The sequence below is a fragment of the Anolis carolinensis genome, chromosome 2 (genome assembly GCF_035594765.1).
Source record: "Anolis carolinensis isolate JA03-04 chromosome 2, rAnoCar3.1.pri, whole genome shotgun sequence".
Lineage (NCBI taxonomy): Eukaryota > Metazoa > Chordata > Lepidosauria > Squamata > Dactyloidae > Anolis > Anolis carolinensis.
In genome coordinates this window covers 58,447,244-58,467,835 of record NC_085842.1, presented here as the reverse complement: position 1 = coordinate 58,467,835, position 20,592 = coordinate 58,447,244, and the positions used below count along the sequence as shown (strand labels likewise).

The 20,592-nt window shown below is 40.9% G+C and overlaps 2 protein-coding genes and 1 non-coding gene across 3 annotated transcripts in view; 2 read left to right on the top strand and 1 right to left on the bottom strand.

Annotated features, from left to right (window-relative positions):
- Positions 1 to 845: 845 nt before the first annotated feature.
- On the top strand, positions 846 to 13,905 carry rpl32 (ribosomal protein L32). The gene is made up of 4 exons (XM_003224880.3): positions 846 to 1,003; positions 12,181 to 12,281; positions 12,436 to 12,617; positions 13,724 to 13,905. The coding sequence occupies exons 2-4, from the start codon at positions 12,186 to 12,188 to the stop codon at positions 13,851 to 13,853; spliced, it is 408 nt and encodes a 135-aa protein (XP_003224928.1). The 5' UTR covers positions 846 to 1,003; positions 12,181 to 12,185; the 3' UTR covers positions 13,854 to 13,905.
- LOC134297265 (small nucleolar RNA SNORA7) lies at positions 11,993 to 12,131 on the top strand. Its single transcript, XR_010003994.1, has one exon. It is a non-coding gene; the product is annotated as a small nucleolar RNA SNORA7 (small nucleolar RNA).
- Positions 13,906 to 15,157: 1,252 nt separating the features above from the next.
- The window catches only part of LOC100559146 (cullin-associated NEDD8-dissociated protein 1), a 30,211-nt gene continuing 24,776 nt past the window's right edge, over positions 15,158 to 20,592 (bottom strand). Inside the window, exons 12-15 of the mRNA XM_003224881.4 lie at positions 20,375 to 20,544; positions 18,643 to 18,807; positions 17,756 to 17,863; positions 15,158 to 16,370 (exon numbers count right to left, since the gene is read on the bottom strand). Of these exons, the coding sequence (XP_003224929.1) occupies positions 16,143 to 16,370; positions 17,756 to 17,863; positions 18,643 to 18,807; positions 20,375 to 20,544 (671 nt within the window). The 3' untranslated portion in view covers positions 15,158 to 16,142. The remainder of the gene's footprint in view (positions 16,371 to 17,755; positions 17,864 to 18,642; positions 18,808 to 20,374; positions 20,545 to 20,592) is intronic.

Here is a 20,592-nt window from a genome sequence, read left to right as displayed (position 1 = left end):
GAGCACAAATAACTGTACCACCACAGCCTCGCCACCAGGTGTCACTGTCCCAATCATTTTCTCTGATGATGAGTGGCATTTACTCAAGGAGGACTTCATTTCTATAAGGGAGAACCAAAAATACTTCCAACTTACCACTCCAACAGCTATCATGTCAGACTACACAGAGAAGCCATTGAAATCCACAAGCATGTGGACAACTTCAACAGAAAGGAGGAAACCATGAAAATGAACAAAATCTGGCTACCAGTATTTAAAAACTCTAAATCAGGACAGTAAATGGGAAGCAACACTCGAGGGCAGAGGAGCCCCAAGGACGGGTAATGACTCTGAACAAAGGATGCCCCCCAGGCAAGAGACAAACCTTTCCAATGCTAATTAGGGTGATTAACTGAAACATTAACGCTGGTTTCCAACTGACAAAGGACTCTTGTCACACCCTGGGCTCTCCACAGATACATATTTTTATCTTCCTTGCCTAGTTTTTCCATGCCTCACAACCTCTGAGGATGCCTGCCATAAATGTGGACGAAACGTCAGGACAGAATACTTCTGGAACATGGGCCACACAGCCCGAAAGACATACAACAACACTTCCAACTTAACCCGGAATTTTCACATGGTCTTGTGTCGGACCTCTACAATTTTCTTACTTCTGTGTTCCATTAGAGCCGCTGCCGCTTCGCACACCTTGGCGGAAGTGACGTAATACAGGTCCTGGACGTCACTTTCCGAAATAATTGGAATAATAATTAAAATAAAAACGACGCGAATATTTTAATACGCCTTTCCAAGCAGTGGGCTCTATTCTCCGATTATATTAAATATATCGGTTTTTAGAAGAAGCGTGGAACAAACGGCGTCAACTGCCTTTCCCCGTGAAAGGACCTGCGCCGACCTGCCAGGACCCTGCGGCGAGGTCCCGTCAAGCCTTGCGCGCCTCCCTTCGCTCTTTCTCTCGGCGCTTTCTGCCGGCGGAGAGGGTGCCGCCATTTCTCAGCCGGTAAGCCGCGCATCCGTTGACATCCTCCGCGGGGGCGCCTTTTGGGGAGGGTTTGTCGCCTCCCGGAGCTGCTCGGGAATCTTCCCCATCGGGACAGGCGGTTATTTCCAGGCTAGAGAGTGAAGGGAGGGGGCCTCGGTGGCCATTAGGCGAAGCGGGGGGAGAGAGTGACCCGAGGGAAGCGAGCAGAAGAAGGCCTCGCTAGGCGAACCTTTCCAGGCCCCAAATGGGGGAAGAGACGTGTATGGAGTCCAGTTGGAAGCCGAGCTAGGAAGCATCTGGCCTTATGGGAATGCATGTACAGTAGAGTCTCATTTATCCAAGCTAAACGGGCCGGCAGAACCTTGGATAAGGGAATATCTTGGATAAGCCTATTAAACATCAAAGTAGGTTATGATTTTACAAATTAAGTACCAAAACATCATTTTATACAACAAATTTGGCCGGAAAAGTAGTTCAAGACGCAGTAATGTTATGTTGTAATTACTGTATTTACGAATTCAGCACCAAGATACCACGATATATTGAAAACATTGACTATAAAAATGCATTGGATAATCCAGAACCTTGGATAAGCGAGTCATGGATAAGTGAGACTCTACTGTACTCCGGGCATGGGCAAACTTGGGCCCTCCATGTGTTTTGGACTTCAGCACTGTAGAATTGATACAATTTGACACTACTTGAACTGCCATCGTTCAATGGTGTTGAGTCCTAGGAGTGGAAATCGTAGAAGGCCTTTAGCTTTCTCTGCGAATGCCTCACCACACTCCATAGCATTGAGTCATACAGTTGTAGTTGTGTCAATGTGCATGAATTCTGCGCCCCAGCGCGGTTGGGTGGCAAAACCTTGCAAGTTACAGCATCCATTGCAATGTATTGTCGGAGGCTTCCATGGCAGGAATCACTGGGTTGCTGTAACGTTTCCAGGCTGTATGGCCATATTCCTGAAGCACTCTCTCCTAACGTTTCACCCACATCTATGGCAGGCATCTTCAGAGGTTGTGAGGTGTGTTGGAAACTAGACAATTGGGGTTTATATATCTGGAATGTCCAGGTTGGGAGAAAGAACACTTGTCTGTTTGAGGCAGGTGTGAATGTTACAATTGGCCACCTTGATTAGCATTGCATCTTCAAAGCCTGGCTGCTTCCTGCCTGGGGGAATCCTTTGTTGGGAGGTGTTAGCTGGCCCTGATTGTTTCATGTCTGGAATTCCCCTGTTTTCAGAGTGTTGTTCTTTATTTACTGTCCTAATTTTTCATGCTATGGATACCTGCCATAGATGTGGGTGAAACGTCAGGAGAGAATGCTTCTGGAACATGGCCATACAGCCTGGAAAACCACAGCAACCCACTCTTATAAGGCCTTTAGCCTTCTCTGCTGGTGCTTCAGACTACAGCTCCCAGTATTCCATAGCATTGAGCCATGCAGTTAAAGTGGTGTCAGTGTGCATGACTTCTACAGTGTAGATGCGCCAGAGTGATGTTGGGTGGCCAGTCCTTCCAAATTCCAGCATCCATTGCAATCATTGCAAGTTCCAGCATCCATCCAAATTTTTCTGAATGTCACGTAGTGGCTGTATTAAACATTTACACCAAGCCTGGGCAAACTTTGGCCCTCCAGATGTTAGGAATTACGGGAGTTGAAGTCAAAACACCTGGAGGGCCAAAGTTTCCCTGTGTCTGATTTACACAAATCCACTGAAGATGTCTTAGCTATACTTTACAAAATGGAAAATCTACCTCTTTAGCAAGTCTTGCAATTACTGACCTTTTATCAGGAAATGTTTGATTGTAATAGTCAGGCTGTTTGTAATTGTGGGAATTGAAGTCCAAAACACTTGGAGGGGCAAAGTTTGCCCAATATCTGATAGTCTCAATCAATTCAACATAGTTTGTGGCAGCCACAAAAACAAAGTTTCTGGAGTATAGCTACTTTCAAAGTAAGCACCGCACAAATTAAACAGGAATAGCATTTTCAAATCAGGAACAGATTTTTTTTTCAAATTTTGTTACATTATGTAGTCAGCAGTGGAGGATGACAAGAGTTGTAGTTCTACATCCTGTATACAATAATAAGAATATAAGCTATAGTTCTATATTTCCTGATAATGATTGCTATATATTTTATTATAATATATAATATATAATATATAATAATATTTTGTCAATTGTAACAATTATTTCCTACCCACCTGTACCATAAATTAAGGTGAAGAAACAACAAAATATTAAAAGGCAGCATATACACTCAGTTAAAAACACATGGTTAAAACTTCAGTTTAAAACAGCTTTCCAAATGGTGTGTTGTGATATGTTAGTGCAGAGCTTTCTGAACATTTCATGTTGGTGACATGCATCATTTTGCGATCCAGTAATTCAGTTTTACTAGCAAAGCGGAGGTTTAAACCTACCCCTTATAAGAGATATAAACACATACATAAATTGTAATAATGAAATGTATGAAGATACAAAATGCCACATCGAAACCATTCTTTTATATATTTTAAAATATATATTATTTATTGGTTATTTAACATGGACTCAGTGGTTTCGCATCATGTTTGCAGACCTGCACACTAGTTGACACGAACATGTCATGACACACAGTTTGGAAAGTTCTGCATTAGCTTTTTGGCTGCCATGTAGGTGTGTCACGTGAATGTAACGAGAAATGATAAAAAATGTGGGATCATATATTTTTAAAAAATATAAATGAAAATTTAATGAGATACGTTGTGTCCCCATACATTTTGTTTTTATAATTTATGTGCCCATATCTCTTTATGAAGGGTTGGTTTAACTTCTGGTTTGCTGATAGAACTGAATTACTGTCTTATGAAATGATGCATGTCTGAAAAGTATATCACCAACATGAAATGTCTAGCAAGCTCTGCTCTAGAATGCAGTTTGACACCACTTTAGCTGCTGTGGCTCAATGCTACGGAATCATTGGAGTTGTGATTTTATAACGTGTTTAGCCTTGTCTGCCAAAGAGTGCTAGTGTCTCACTAAATTAAAAATCCCATGATTCCATAGCATTGAGCTACGTCAATTATAGTGCTAGCAAACTACATTCATTCTACAGTGTAGATGCACCCTTAGCTAAATCATACAGTGATTGTAAAAGATCAGTCAGTACATATAAAAAAACCAATTCATCCCTGAACTTGACTACTTACGATCTGGAGAGACAAACTGCAGTCTCCAAAAGCCTTGGTTTGGTTATTGTCCACGAGCAGACCGCCTGGAAATCCCATAAATATGCCCAGTTATTATTTCTGTGATTAAAGCAAAGTCATGTACTACTACTGAATAGTACATTGGCACAGGGTCTGTCAGTAGAAACCTGTAGGGAAATGGTAGGATTGTCTCGTTAAAAATATTTTTTTTGTTTGAACAGTTGTTTCTGTAGAATTTATTTTCATTGGTGTATGCCTAGAGGTTTTTAGGGGTAGAAATCATTTAATTATATAATTTAATTAATGTAATTTGTAAAAAGACACTACAAGTACATAATAAACGGCTATCCTACATGGCACTATTAATATATCTATATATAAATGTAATGTACAGAGTTCCCTCATATATTGCAGGGGTTAGGTTCCAGGACCACCTGCAATAAGTGAAAATCCGTGAAGTAGGGACGCTATATATTTATACATTATTTTAGTAGTTATACACTATTTTAAGTCTTTATCAACCAATCGTGTGTTCATAAATCGCCTCCTTCTCCCGTTGCTGCTTGGGCTCCTTTTCTCTCCCTTTGGCTTCTCCTTCCTCCCTTCCTTAGGCTGCAAATTGTAATTTTTTATGATTTATTTATAATATTATTTTAGAGTTTAGTGAAAAACCTCAAAACAGCGAATCCGCAAAAAGCGAACTGTGAAATAGTGAGGGAATACTGTACATAATTAAGACTGAGTTAACTACAAAACCACTGGACCAAATGCCACCAAATTTGGCCACAATACACCCAACACATTCAAGGTATGTCCTTCACTCAAAAAAACTGATTGGCCTATATCTATGTTTCACTTTTCCCCCCTCCCTTTTTGGCCGGAATGGTACACTCCCCTCTTTTCCCTTCACTCTGCACTTGCCCTGAGGGGGGCGACTGTGTTTACAGCTGAGAGGGGGGGAGCCTGGCACATGGAGAAGAACAGGGAGGGAGAGAGCCAGCTGCCAGGACTGTTCTTCTTTGGGGGGGGGCTTCCCTCCCTCCTCGCACACACAGGAACACATAGGCATCCAATTAGAAAGGGGGGCGGGCGGAGAGAATGAGGAAGAACCGTTCTCCCCCTGGCTGCCAGTCAGAAGGTAGACCCCGCTGCCTTTAGGCCCTGCCCCCTTCGTGTCATAGCAACCCCCTCAGCCACAATGGCACCCAGGGGACAGGCAGAGTTCACTTAGGCCTCTTCCACACTACCTATAAAATACAGATTATCTGATTTGAACTGGATTATACGGCAGTGTAGACTCAGGGCTCTTCCACACAGCTATATAACCCAGAATGCCATGGCACATAATCCATAGTATCTGTTTTGAGCTGGATTATCTTGAGTACACACTGCCTGTGCCGTCGCGCCTGGGGCTGTAAACTCTTAGTGAAAGAGGCATGGACGTGACATCTTTCCCCAGGGGATTGCTTCTTGCCCTCCTTTAGGGAAACTGGAACTCCCAAGGACCAAAACACTGTAGTTAACTCAAAAACTGGGTTTATTCTTCACAAAGGGGGTAAAAGAAAACATACATTACAGTCTTTGATTGTTTAAGTCCATGAAGCTTGTCCAGATCCCTCTTTCTCTGGCTGTGAATGCCGGAGCAAACTCAGCCTCAGTCCAATGACCTATGTCTGAAGACAAGAGTCTTCCTCTGTTGCCAAAGGACTGATGTGAAGGCGCTTGAGACTCCTCAACGTTGTTCAGGTTGGCCCTGAACATGAAGTGCGAGTCCCAAGGGTAAGAACCTCAGAATTGGTGCTGAGAGGTAACTTTTGAAGGGCTTTTTGAGCCAAGCCTCTCTTTCACGTCCATCCGATAGAGTGGAATGAAAAGGAGGAAACACAGTCCTACTCCAGGAAGAGGTGGAGCCAAACAGTTTAGCTGAGTGAGCAATATAACAGGTACAAAAACAACATTGATTGACAGATATAAATAACCAATCCAACTACATTTACAGGGTAAGGGCAAAATCAGGCATGATACAACAATTCAAATCTTGAAACTTATAGTTTGACATATAAATGGCGCCACTCGCGCCGTCACACTGCCATATAATCCAGTTCTAAGAAGATTATATAAAATTATAAATATAATATATAATTACTGTGGTATAATAATACAGAACAATTATTATATGGACTAGGCTGTAGCGCAGCTGGTTAATCTCCAGCAGCAATAGATCACTGCCCACCAAAAGGTGGCAAGTTTGAAGTCCGAGTCGGATTGAGCACCCCACCGTTTAATAACCTAGCTTACTGTCCAGTTAAGCAGTTCGAAAATAGCTACAGATGTGAGTAGATAAATTAGAGACCGCTTAAGCAAGGAGGTTAATTTAATTTACAACATAAAACTGCCAGTGATTGAAGAGCAAGTAGGAAATTCTACTATCAAAAAGGACCCCGGTCATAGTGGATGAAGCGACAGCTCCCCCAGTGGCCAGAATCAAGACCTCTTGAAGCCGAAGTTGGAAGAACGTTGAATTACCTCTACCTGTTTGTATGTGTTGTATGTCTACAAATGGCATTTAATGTTTGCCGTGTGTGTGCATTGTGATCCACCCTGAGTCACCCTCGGGGTGAGAAGGCTGGAATATATACTGTAAATAAATAATAAATACATAATCTCTAAAATCAGGACAGTAAATAAAGAACAACACTCTGAAAATAGGGAAATTCCAGAAAGGAAACAACCAAAGCCAGCTAACACCTCCCAACAAAGGATTCTCCCAGGGAGGAAGCAGCCAGGCTTTGAAGCCGCAAGGCCATTACATGCTAATTAAGGTGACTAATTGCAGCCTTTATACTTGCTGCACCAAGACTTATTCATTGCGATTCAACCTAGCCAACCAAGGATTCCACAAGGTAGAAAGCGGACAGTCTTGCAAGCAGCAAGGCTATTCAGTACTATTTAACCTAGCCAACCAAGATTTCCCCTAGATAGAAAACTCCCAGGCTTTTAAGCCACAATGCTACTCTGTCCCATTCAGCCTGGCCTAGCATGGATGCCCTATGTAAAAAGCAGCCAGGCTTTTAAGCTGCAAGACTATTCAGTGTAATTCAAGCTGGCCAAACAACGATTCCCTTACAAAGGAAGTAGCCAAGCTTAAAAGCAGCTCTTTGATTGAGGGTGCTATTCCAGCTCGCCAAACAAGGATTCCCCTGGATATAACACAGCTACTCATTGAAGCTGCAAGTCTGTTCAGTGCAATTTAACTAGATCAGTGAAGGATTAACCATGGTAGAAAGTGGCCAGGCTTTGAAGCAGAAATACTACTCTCTACTATTTAAGCTGACCAAATATTCCCCTAGGTAGCAAGTAGCCAAACTTAGAAGTAGTGAGACTATTCATTGCAATTCTAGCAGCCCCCAAAAATTCCCCTAGAACGCACGTACCCAGCCTTCCAAGCAGCAAGCCTATTTCATTGTATTCCAACTCACCAAACAAGGGAACTCTGCCCGTCCCCTGGATGCCATTGTGGCTGAGGGGGTTGCTATGACACGAAGGGGGCAGGGCCTAAAGGTGGCGGTGCCGACCCTTCTGACTGGCAGCCAGGGCAAGAACGGCTCTTCCTCATCCCCCCCCCCCCCCCCGCTTTCTAATTGGATGTCTATATGTTCCTGTGTGTGCGAGGAGGGAGGGAAGCCCCTCCCAAGAAAAACAGCCCTGGCAGCTGGCTCTCTCTTTACCTGCTCTTCTCCTTGCGACCCCCCCCCCCCCTTGGGGCAAGTGCAGAGAGTGAAGGGAAAAGAGGGGAGCATACCAATCTGGACGAAAAGGGAGGGGGGGAGTGAAAACTAGATATAGGCCAATGGGTTTTGGTGGGGGGGGGTGAGTGAAGGACATACCTTGGATGTGTTGGTGTATTGCGGCCAAATTTGGTGGCATTTGGTCCAATGGTTTTGTAGTTAATTAATGTCCTAATTATGTACATTACATTTATATATATTACATTTATATCTCACAACCTCTGAGGATGCCTGCCATAGATGTGGGCGAAACGTCAGGAGAGAATACTTCTGAAACATGGCCATACAGCCCGGAAAACACACAACAACAAAGTGGCATTATTATTATATTTATTGATTCCTTGTTTTAACTCTCCCGAAGGGGACTCAAAGCAACATCCTGCATAAACCTGTATTATCACTTGCCTGATTATTACACAAGGCATGCCATTGCTTTTAGGGTGACTATATGGGATCTCATGCAGAAGCAAAAGAGCAACCTGGTTTAGGAGGATGAGAAGAGTTATTTCTCTGCCAGTCAAATGGACTGAGAGCAATAGGGTCGCTAATCACCCATTGTAGGAGACAGGATCTGTTGCAGAAGAAATCAAAATCTCTTTTCTTTGTCAATCACCCAACAGGCTAATGAAAACCTACAGGCCAGTCAGGTTACGCGACCCTGTTTCCCCTAAAATAAGACATCCCCAAAAAATAAGATGTAGTAGAGGGTTTTGCTGAATTGCTAAATATAAGGCCTCCCCCAAAAGTAAGACCTAGCAAAGTTTTTGTTTGAAAGCATGCCCAACAAACAGAACACCAGAGCATGCAGGATCGGTAAATGTACGTACCATAAAGTGTTGTATATGGAAATATTGGTAGTAACAAGAAATTCTTGATAGGATTCACAGTTTGTCTGGTTATGCTGGTTTATGATGACAACTACTGTACAGTATATAATAAATGTTCATTTTTTGTTCAGCAATAAATGTGAATTCTTCCTCATGGAAAAATAAGACCTAGCGCATCTTTGGGAGCAAAAATTAATATAAGACACTGTCTTATTTTCAGGGAAACACGGTAGCAGTTCTTAATTGTTAGGCAGAGACAATGTATTACGTACAGTAGAATCTCCCTTATCAAATGTTCTGGATTATCCAGTGAAGTCTGCCTCCCGGCCGGATCCACAACTATTTCTCTAGGCAGCAAGGACTGAACTTTTTACGGATTTAACTTCCAACAATGTTGTTACTGCAAGTTCATTTTATGCAATTCTATCTTCATTTGTAGTCAATTTGTTAGTAGTAGCCAATGTTTTTGGTAATCAGTGTTTTCAACACACTGCAATATTTTGGTGCTAAATTCGTAAATACAGTAATTACTACATAACGTTACTGTGTATTGAACGTTTTTTTCTGTCAATTTGTTGTAAAACATGTTTTGGTACTTAATTTGTAAAATCATAACGTAATTTGACGTTTAATAGGCTTTTCCTTAATCCCTCCTTATTATCCAACATTTTCGCTTATCCAACATTCCGCTGACCCATTTATGTTGGATAAGTGAGACTCTAATGTATGTGAGGAGATGAAAATTGAAGTAAGTTATAAACTGGTTGTATCCATTGTCTCGGATTGTTGGGGTAAAGCTACACTGAGCTGTTTAGCCAGGTGTAAATATGTCCAGTTTACATTGAATCTGGGCCTGTTGTCCATACAGCCAGGAGTGTATCCGCTTCTTATCTCCATGTCATCGCTGGCATGCCATGAAGCTAGGTAAATTAGCCCAATTTAACAGAAGCTGCTAAAATGAGGAATCGGGACCAATTAAGGGCTTGTTTACATTGGTAAAAAAAAATTCCTGGACTCACCCCAAATGGAAGGCTGGTTGTCTCCTCAATACACAGCTACAGTATTTCATCGAATAATAGTTGCACTCCCCATTTTTGGCGAAGGTGGTGCGACTATTATGTGGGGAAATATGGGTGTGTGCTGGCAAGGGAGGCCTCCTGGAAACACTCCCCTGCTGGTGTGTGCCTGCCAGACCAAGGGCCCTATCTTGGCTGGTGGGGGAGGTTAGCTCTCATGTCTTCATCTGCCCATGTGGCTGCCCCTGAAGGGGCTGATCCAACTATTATGAGAGGAATAGAAAAATCCTAAACCGGACTTTGAAGTGGGGGGGGGTACGATGAAATGCAGTACTAAGTATGCTTTGGGAGGGATTATTTTTGGCTTTAAACTGATTTTATTCCACTCTGCAGCAGGCCTTCACAACCTGCAGCCCTATAGGTGTTTGGGCCTCCAAATCCCAGAAGCTCTAGCCAGTTGTTACAATGGCCAGATTCAAAACACCTGGAGGACTAGAGGATGCGCAGGCCTGCTCTGGAGTATCCCATGGCTTTGGGGCAGTTGGGACAGCTAGATCATATCTGCTTCAGCCTGATATCAGTAGAGGTGACTGCGATGGCCAGGACCTCTAACTTCATGGCCAGATAAAAGTAGCCAAGATATGGCCACAATCCAGTCCCATAATCTGTAGATTAGACCTAGTTAATCTAGCTGTCCCAACTGCCCCAAAGCCATGGGGTATGCTAGCACGTCCCCCAACTTTGTCCAAACCATGGTAAAGTTGGATTAAAGCAAACAACAAAAAAGTCCAGCATACTCAGAAGTAACTGCATTTAGAAGACAGCCTTCCATTCATGGTGAGTCCAGGGGTTTTTGCCAATGGTGACACGCCCTTAGTTCGGATATCTCATTTTGGTAGCTTCTGTTTAATTGAGCTAATGTGTACAGGGCAATATTGATTTCTGCTTCCTAAACCCTGGGATCCATCTTGGCTCACTATTTTCAAAATATTCCCTATTATATTAATAGGTCAGAAAATGTGTACGTACGCCTTAGCTGGGATGCCTTTTCAATATTGTTGAGGATGTATTGTGGGCATTGGCCTACATTCTGTGTTATGCTGAATTTTCTTCACTTTCCGTTTTCTTAAAAGAGGCTCTAGCAGTATCTGATTGCCGAATCGTACAGTAAATGGATCCCATTGTAGATTTGATCTGATTATTGTCTTGTTGATAGCTAACATTGTGATCCAGTAATAATTTTAGTAGAGGTCATTACTACCAAAAGTGGACAGATGAATCACTTGAATTCCAACAATACACCATTAGAGCTTAGAAACAATTGGGAATACTTTAGATAGTTCAGAAGTGTAATAACATTTGCACATAACACTATATAACAACATTAGAAAATTTTTCTGTTTCTGGTTTGAAAGTATTATTCCTATTTATTTTTGGGGTACTTACTGTGAAAGCAGTTGTTGTACTCCAGAAACTTCATTTTTGTGGCTGCCACAAACTATGTTGAATTGGTTGAGACTATGAGATACTCATTGAAAAACTATATCAAAATGTGCTGCAAGATGTCTTGCAAAAACAAAGTTCAGTAAACCTTTCCCATGTTTTTATGATAGAACCAATTAGAAATTACATTTATAACCCAGGGACAAAAATGTGCTACATAGTGTAATTTTTGCATGATAGTAATATGATCATTGTAGTATGACTCTGCAGACCCGGGTTTGAATCCCTGGTCAGCCATGGAAACCGACTGGATGAGCTTGTGCAGGTCACATTTTCTCAACCTCAAAAAATACAGAAGCACCCCCCCCCCAACCTGCCAAGACAAATCCATAATAGGTTCGCTTTGGGGACACCATAAGTCCAGAACAGTTTAAAGGCACAAAACAACAAGGGGTGTCGTTGAATTGCAATTCTTAACAGTCCCAGCCAGAAGAGTCAGTGGCAAAGAATGCTGGGTGAAATTCTCCTGTGAATCAATATGAAATACATATTCATGTATCTATGCAAATGCATTTCCTACCCTTCTGATATCTACCCCAATTTCCATTTCCCAGATTTGTCTTTAGACCATGTAATACATATTTTGAACAGTACCTTTTTGAAACATTTTGGTCCATTAACACTGAGAATTAAAAGTTGGCAATTTGTGCTTTTTACAGTTTTTAAACTGATATGACCTCCCAGGATCGCATCTGGAGAGTTTTCCATACTCTTCCGGCCTCGGACATGGGAGGAAGAGCGGTGGCAGAAAAGTACCCATTCCATTGCTGGCTGTAAAGTAGGCTAGTAAATGGAAGTTACTCTGCAACATTTTATTTCTTATTCCATGTAGTTCCTTACATAATAGTGTCTTTTGTTGTAGACACCATGCCTGCCCTCAGACCTCTCATAAAGCCTAAGATCGTCAAGAAGAGGACCAAGAAGTTCATTCGTCACCAGTCTGATCGCTATGTCAAAATCAAGGTAGGTCTTCTTGTAATGGCCACTTAAGTGTCAGCCTCCAGAGAAGTTTTGTGCATTCTTTAAGTATGCTTGGTTTTTTTCTATTCTGAACTGTTATAACTATGAGGTATTGGTGAGGTGTTCATGTTTTTTGTTCCTCTTTGAATTTCCATAGCGTAACTGGCGCAAGCCAAGAGGTATTGACAACAGAGTTCGCAGAAGATTCAAGGGCCAAATCTTGATGCCCAATATTGGGTATGGTAGCAATAAGAAGACAAAACATATGCTGCCATCAGGATTCAAGAAGTTTCTGGTACATAATGTCAAAGAACTGGAGGTGCTAATGATGAGCAACAAGTAAGTCTGAAAACGAATTGCTACGCTTCAGATTAACACTTTATCATGTTTTGCTTATTGGAGGGCTGTTCATATCCGGTGGCAGACAGGCCACATTGAATACATTCCAGTTTTTGCCACAAAGTGTTAAAGCTGTGACTTGTACAAAAATGTAATTGTGTTAACTTGCCAGTTTCAATATAACTTGCCAATTTCAATGGGTTTAAAAAAGCAGTGGGGAAATTTTTATTAAACCTCTTGAGTTTACTAGATCTTATGCAGACAAAATAAACTAAATTAGCAGAAGTGTCTTAGAACAGTATAGTGATACTAAAGAGTGAAATGGGTATCCCCAGTCAATACAGCCTTGATAGGGTCTTGCATAGTCAGGCAATTTTAATTATCTAAACCACAGCTGGGATTATGTAAAAACATGGAAAAAGTTTTAAGTCCTGATTTAGACCAATCGAAGTGTTCTCGCATATTTATTCTCTCTGTATCGTAAGAGGAGAATCCATACCCGCTTTTCCCCACTAAGAAATATGTCTCCAAGGCTAACCTGTGAGAGAAACCCACTGATTCCCCAGATGTTTTACTACAACTTCCAAAATCCCATACTCTTGGTTATAGTGTGAGGCTGCTAGGAGTTACAGGCAGAAACGGCTGTGGACCCAGAGATAGCGTACATTTGGGCTAAACATCCTAATGCCTGTCCTTAGCTAGAAGTTTCCATATATCCATTGTAGAGCCAGTATTTAGGACAAAGGAACCTAATCTGTTCCTTTTCAAGGAATGTGAAATGCCTTCCACCGGTTTGACAGATATCCTGGTAATGGAATACAGCTATTTCAGGATGAAGGCCACCTCTTCGTAAGTTTTCCAAGTGCTGAATGTCAGTGTCAAAAAGAACCGTCTGACATGCAGCTTTCCTGTTGGTTAAAGTGTTATGCTTTTATAAAGGCTATGCTAGATAATTCTCAAGTGTGTAGATGAGGCCCTTGTTTTGGGTAGTGCAGTCAAATCAAATACAACCTGCACTTTTGGGTGTTCTTTTTGAAAAAACATTTTCCTCAGCAGGCTTTAAAATGGTAATTACCTCCTTTTGACACTGCACTTTTTTTGACTAGGTCTTATTGTGCAGAGATTGCACACAATGTCTCATCCAAGAATCGGAAAGTAATTGTGGAGAGAGCAGCTCAGCTTGCTATCAAAGTCACCAATCCAAATGCCAGACTGCGCAGCGAAGAAAATGAATAAATAGTTGTTTTTATACAACTGTATTTAATAAAGGTATCAAAAACTATGAAAATCTCCCGTTTCTGGCTCAGATTGACCTGAGTGGTTATTTATTTATCGTGTCAGAAGCAAACAGGGTACTAGTTGTAATGGATTTGCAAACGTACAGATTTTTTTTAAAGAAAAAAACTTGGGATTAAAACTAAATGTCTTTTGCAAAAGACCTGAGTGATGTGAATGATCAAAGTAAATTGATGCTTTCAGAAAAAGGATGAGATGACAAAAAAGTGAGAATTACAAAGTGTCAGCATTACAGTACACTCCAAGCTTATGTCCTGTAAAATAGGCACTCCTTTTACTTCTGCATCATGTCACAGCTTACTGTTTAACAGAAAAATATTGAAATTGTTGCAAAGTTGAGTTGTAAGTGGGAGTTTCAAAATGAGAACTTTGCTCCCAAGGTGACATAGCAGCTACCTTTATGGGACTAACAGCATGGTTTCAAAGGTATTGTTTAAAGTCCTCATAAGTACCCTTGTAGGTACAATGGAGCAAACTCAGATTTCACATTTATAGTACAAGGGTGGGAATTGGATGACCCAATCAATTGTTGGACTACAGTTCAGTCCTAGCCTGTGTATTTTATGCTAGAATTGTCAGGTGAGACTCCGAACATCATTTCAGATCCTCGTCCGGTTGGTATATCTTCTCTTAAATACTTCACACTGTGCCACGTTCATGCAACATAGTTTAAAGCTCCAAAGAACTGGGCAACAACATCCTATTGTTTTCTGCACAGTGGCTTTGCTTGATATTTGTATGGGGAGAGAAGTAAATATGATGCTTTAGCCTATACCAGTGGTACTCAACCTGTGGGTCCCCAGGTATTTGGGCCTACAACTCCCAGAAATCCCAGCCACTTTAGCAGCTGTTAGGATTTCTGGGAGTTGAAGGCCAAAACATCTGGGGACCCATTAGCTGAGAACCAGTGGCCTATACAGAAGGGATGGGCAAACTTCAGCCCCCCAGGTGTTTTGGACCTCAACTCCCACAATTGCTAACAGTCAGTAGGCTGTTAGGAATTGTGGGGGTTGAGGTCCAAAACACCTGGAGGGCTGAAGTTTGCCCATGTCTGCTATACAGTATGAATTTAGGCAAAGAGATGTCCATCTGGGTTGTACTTTTTAAACATCAGGAAAACCAGACAACTTCCACACTAAAACTTCGTAATCTTTTGGGATTCTCTGAACCGACAGCTTTTAACTTGAAGTATAAAAATCTATTCTTAACAAACCATAAAGACAGCTGAATCAAAATGCGGTTGATATATTTATGAAGTTTTATTTTCTTGCAATGCATTTCATGTAGAACAAAAAGTGACACACAGTTTTATAAATAGAGCACTTAAGTGATTCATGGATTTGACTTAAGTGGAATAAACCCAGAAGTGATGCTTAGTAATCCATGGATGCAAGAAGTCAACATTATCTCTGTTGAACTGTAAAAAGAGCAACACACTTGGGAGTAAAACTACAATAGCATTCATATAACTAGGTGGTGCCATTTCATTACTACACATTTTCATACCAAATGGGTGGCTCTTAGGAGAAACATGCTAACTTTTTTTATAGTTTGAAGTAATCAGTGCTTTGGTATCGGCTCCTCTAAGAAAAGATTTGTAAACTAGCCAGAAGGTGCATACAGGAACAAACCGCTGTTTCGGGAGGATGTAGGAGCAGCCAAAAACTACAGTAATTAAGCATAAGGCATTCAATTCTGGAAGACAACATGGGTCATTTTACTTCCATAGTTTAAGATTTCAAAAAGGAGTTCAGCACAATAGCTTTAAATCATCTAATGCCACTATGGAAGTCGGTGTAATATTACACGTATGAAAGCCAATACTTAACCGAGGTGGTAATTATGGAAGCTTAATACCCACTGCCTAGTTCTTCAGTAGAATAGGATTTCATCAGACGCCACTGCTTTTAAAACTGCTGTAGTGCTGTCACTTCAGTGCCTTTGTGAAATAAGTAAATTAACATTTTCAGTATTCCAGCTTGTGCTGGAGTCAGTGCTTACCTTGGCAGAAAAATCATGATTGTATTTGAGCAAAGGAGTATTTGACAGCTTCAAAATGGTTCTGCCCTGCTTAGATCAACAGAACTAATCTTCACTTTCATGTTTGAAATCGCCATTCGATATAAACAGTTGCCATTTTAAAAATGACATTATCAAAAACCAGCTTTAGTGTATGCTCTGCCACCCTCATAGCATTGTGACCTGTAGGAGGAATAGAGTGGAGGAGTCCTAACTCATGTCCATTAATTCTGTAGCAGATAATGAAGTTGAATCTTTCTGAATGCTCTCAAAAAGTGAAGACATTTCAGGGTTGGCTCTGATTTGGGAAGAAAATTCAGCCATCACTGGACTTTTATCTACATCAGGGATAGTCAGTAAAGCAGCTACTGCCCTCATTGCTGAACGTTTCAGTTCATCTTGTTTCTCAAATTCCTGTTTGACGGAACCAGCTTTTACCTGAAGAAGAACATTTAAAAACAAAATGGCAGAGTAAGTCAGCTATGTTGGGAGGTCTTCAGGCACACTGATAGGTCTATAGTATGTAGTAATCATGTTAGTAACAGAACCACAAAACGAGGAAAGAAAAGTTTAAGGTATGAATTTTTGTACTTTGATTACTCAGGTGAGTTTGCAACCACATCTAAAATTACACTAAATGCATTTCTCAGGGTAAAATTAGAAGCACAAAATTCAGTTCTTACGATCGTTATTAGTCATCTATTCTTCAATTTGTTTTTTACACCTCACTTATAGAGATCTATGTAAACAATCCTTATGATGGCCATCCTCTATGCCACTGCTTCTTAAACTAGGCCCTGACCCCTAGTGGGATCCTCTCAGCTCTGTTGAGATCCAGAAAAAAACTGGCAACAGTGAAAGTTTTCTGAATCTCACCTAGTATTAAACATTTACACAAATCTGTTGTGCATTGTTTACACTGGACTCTGCAGAAGATGCATCAGCTATACTTCATAAAAAGGAAAATCAGCCTGTTTAGCAATTCTCACAAATATTGATCTCTTATCTGTAAATGCTTAAGATATATATATAGCAGTGGTTCCTCACCTTGGGCCTCCAGGTGTTTTGGACTTCAGCTCCCACAGTTCCTAACAGCTAGTAAACTAGCTGGCATTTCTGGGAGTTGAAGTCCAAAACACCTGAAGGCCCAAAAGTTGGGAACCACTGTTATAAAGGGCGCAGCACCTTCGGGTTTCAAGAATGCAACCACTTGAAGTCAATCATAGGTCCAAAAAGGTAAACGTTACACTACGTAACACGATTTTTGTTTCTGGATTATAAATGTCCTTTCCCAATTGGTTCTGCAAACTGCAAAAACTGTTTTTGTGGGAAATCCTGCAGCATATTTTGCTATAATTTTCAATGAATATCTGAGTCTCAACAAACTCAATGTAGTTTGTAACAGCCACAAAAACAAAGTTTCCGGAGTATAGCAACTACTTTTAAGTACTGCACAATTAAAACAGGAAATGACACTTCCAAACCAGGAACAGATTTTTCAAATTTTATTACATTGTGGTATGTGTCCCCTCAAGTCTCCTGGTCCAACAAAGCTTTTAAAAGCCATAGCAGTGGAATGTAGATGGGGTAAAGCAGACCTGAAGCAAGGCACGTAGTTTATGCTTGATTCAAGTAAGAGACAGACAGCAGTCACAGCAGTTTTTTTTAAAAGACAAGGGCCATTAGCTTAGAGCTGTCAAGCTGACGTAAGCAAAAGTAGGCATCTGATCTAATCCTGAGAATGGCGATATAAGGGGACAGACATGAGAGAAAAAAAGCTTCAAGGAAATCAACACATTGGGTCTTAGTATCCAGGGCATTACCTTAGTAGAGCATGTTGCACGCAGTGGCTCAACAAGCTGCTCTAATCTTTGTAGGACTGCATTAGGACAGAGTGTTGACAGACGAGCCAGCATAATAAAAGTCAACATCTGAGAAGAACATTGGAGAGAGAGGAGAAAAGGCAGCTTTAACAAGGTTTTCTGTCAAATTTCTAATATAGATTGATCATCATGATCTAAGCTGCTTGGGACCAGAAGTATTTTGGGTCTTGGAACACTTGTATTTACATATAACAGACATAATGAGATATGTTGAAGATAGGATCAAAGTCTAAACACCAAAATCACTGAGGTTTCATATATCCCTTCTATGAACATTCTGAAAGTAAATTTATACACAATGTTTTAAATAATTTTGTGCATTAAACAAAGTTTGTGTCACTGAACCATCAGAAAGTGAAGGTCACTATCTCAGTCACTCATTTTGACGATTTTGGAGTATTTCATATTTTGGAATTCTGGATAAGGGATGCTCAACCTGTACTAGCTTTCCAGTAACTCATGCTTTCATATAACAGAAGCAAGAAATCGTCATTCCCAAATGAAACACTACAGCCAATTTCCATCACACTTGAAAATTATAGGTTGAAAATTATAGTGAAGGCAGGGGCAAACATATGAACAAATCATGGGAACCCTATTATAGAGTAACAAAAATTTGGAATAAACCTGACACATAATGACAACAAACAAAAATTATCACCAAGTTTAGGCATTCATTTACACTTGGGAAGGAAGAAGACAACATGACCTGAAGTCATAGTGGGGGCAGCAGGGAGGGGAACCTGAAATATCCCTACATTGCTTTCAAGGCCTCAGTGAAAAACAAAAGATGAAAATAAATGCTAAGATGAAAAGGAGGTGCTGACCCTGATATCGTAGTGATCTTTCAAGCCATCTTCAACATGATTCAAGTACTCATAAATGTCCAGACGGTCAAGGCAGCTTTCCAGAAGTGTATACATGCACTCAAAGGCAGCTTTCCTCACATCAAGGCCATCATCTACTGTATGTTTGAATGGCCCCATTTCTACCTAGAAGAAGGAAAAGTAAGGAGAGAGTTAGAGAAATCATTCAACAAATCAGAGCAGGAAAAGTTTCCATCAGCAGTATGCATATGATTTTCCTTTCCAGCCAAAATGAACTTGCCTGAAACTTTTCTATACAGTTAAACCACCCAATGCATGAATAAACTAGCAGTGACAAAATCAAAATCCTAAATCCTCTCTAATCTGTTGGAGACTGATCTCTCAATCTCACTTGTATTGCAACATTAGTATTGCACTTGTATTGCAATCTTATCCATAAAAGTTCCATCTTCCTAATATTTAGCTCTTTATCTGGCATTGATATTAAGAATATTCGACACGTCTCAGTTTTGTACAAATCCATACAACCCTGTATCTACATAATTCCATTTGTTCTTGGAAGCTAAGCAGGGTCAGGCATGGTTAGTATATGGATGGGAAACCACTAGAAAACACAAGGGGCCTCGATCTTGGGAGATCGATCTTGGGAAAAATTCTACCTGAAGAGTCGCCGTCAACAACAAACTCCAAAAAAAATTAAGAAGTTAGAGTGGGAATTCAACATGGGACTTGCATCTTTGTAAGTGGACCTACATTTCTGGGAAATAGAGTGAGTTGGCCTTCCACATTTGACTTTTACAGATTTGAATATTCAGGGATTTTATTAAAATGTTCTACCTAAAAAATCTCCAAGCCCTTCAGTGCAATTCTACAGACAACACCCACAAGAAAAAAAAATTTCATCCGAGAGTCAAAATATTTTGGTCCTCCAGCGAGATTATATGGCCAGCTTCTAGTGGAAGTCATGCTAGGGCAGGCATGGACAAATGCTGGCCTTCCAGGTGTTTTGAACTTCAATTCCCACTATCCTTAACAGCCTGCCGGATGTTAGGAATTGTGGGAGTTGGAAGTCCAAAACACCTGGAAGGCCAAAGTTTGCCCCACCTGTGCTGAGGATCTAGAAATTCCAATTCTCTCAAATAATTCATGACTTTTCACTTTCATTGGGGCCCTGTGCCCCTAAATGTGAAAGGCTGAGTGTACAGTACTTTTGCAACATCCATACTCATCTGCCATGATGTTATAACACAAGGGTCCACTGCACAAAGACAGCCAGTCAGAGTGGCTGATACACCACAGCAATGGGCATCAATGCACATCCAAACAACAGCTAAAAAGCACCAGAGTGCAACAGGAATGGGTGGTGCACAATGAAAGCACACAATACTTTTACCAGGGCATGGATGCACATCTTTGCACTGCACTCAAGGTTTTGTTGTTGTTGGATTTGTAAAGTACACCATGACATAGAATCCAAGCCTCTATCTTGAGAATTAGAAGCCAACCTTTTATTTTCACGTTATAGTGATACTGCTAAAAAACAATCATCAATGTCTTTTGTTCATTCAGCATAAACTGCAGATGCTCCTTACGACAAAGGTAATCCACACAAATCCACTGCACTCTGCAGTAAGTATATACACAATTCTCATAGAAAAAGGCAATTTGTCTATACCACAGTTTTTTCTAGTAGAGGATACAATTAAATGGATTATATCATCCACATCCAGACCTCTCGTATGAGTTCCCTTCTAATCTTCGTTTCGTTATATAAGTGTGGTAGGACTGTGCTGAGCTGGTCCCGGATTAGAGAAGGTTTGTTGTGAGCAGCAGAATTAAACATCGCTAAAGCAACACGCCGGACATTCAAATCAGGGTCCTGGAGTGTTTTCAAGAAGTCGCCTGCATGGTAATAGCACAAAACTGTCTTTAGTTATCCAAGTGTGGAAA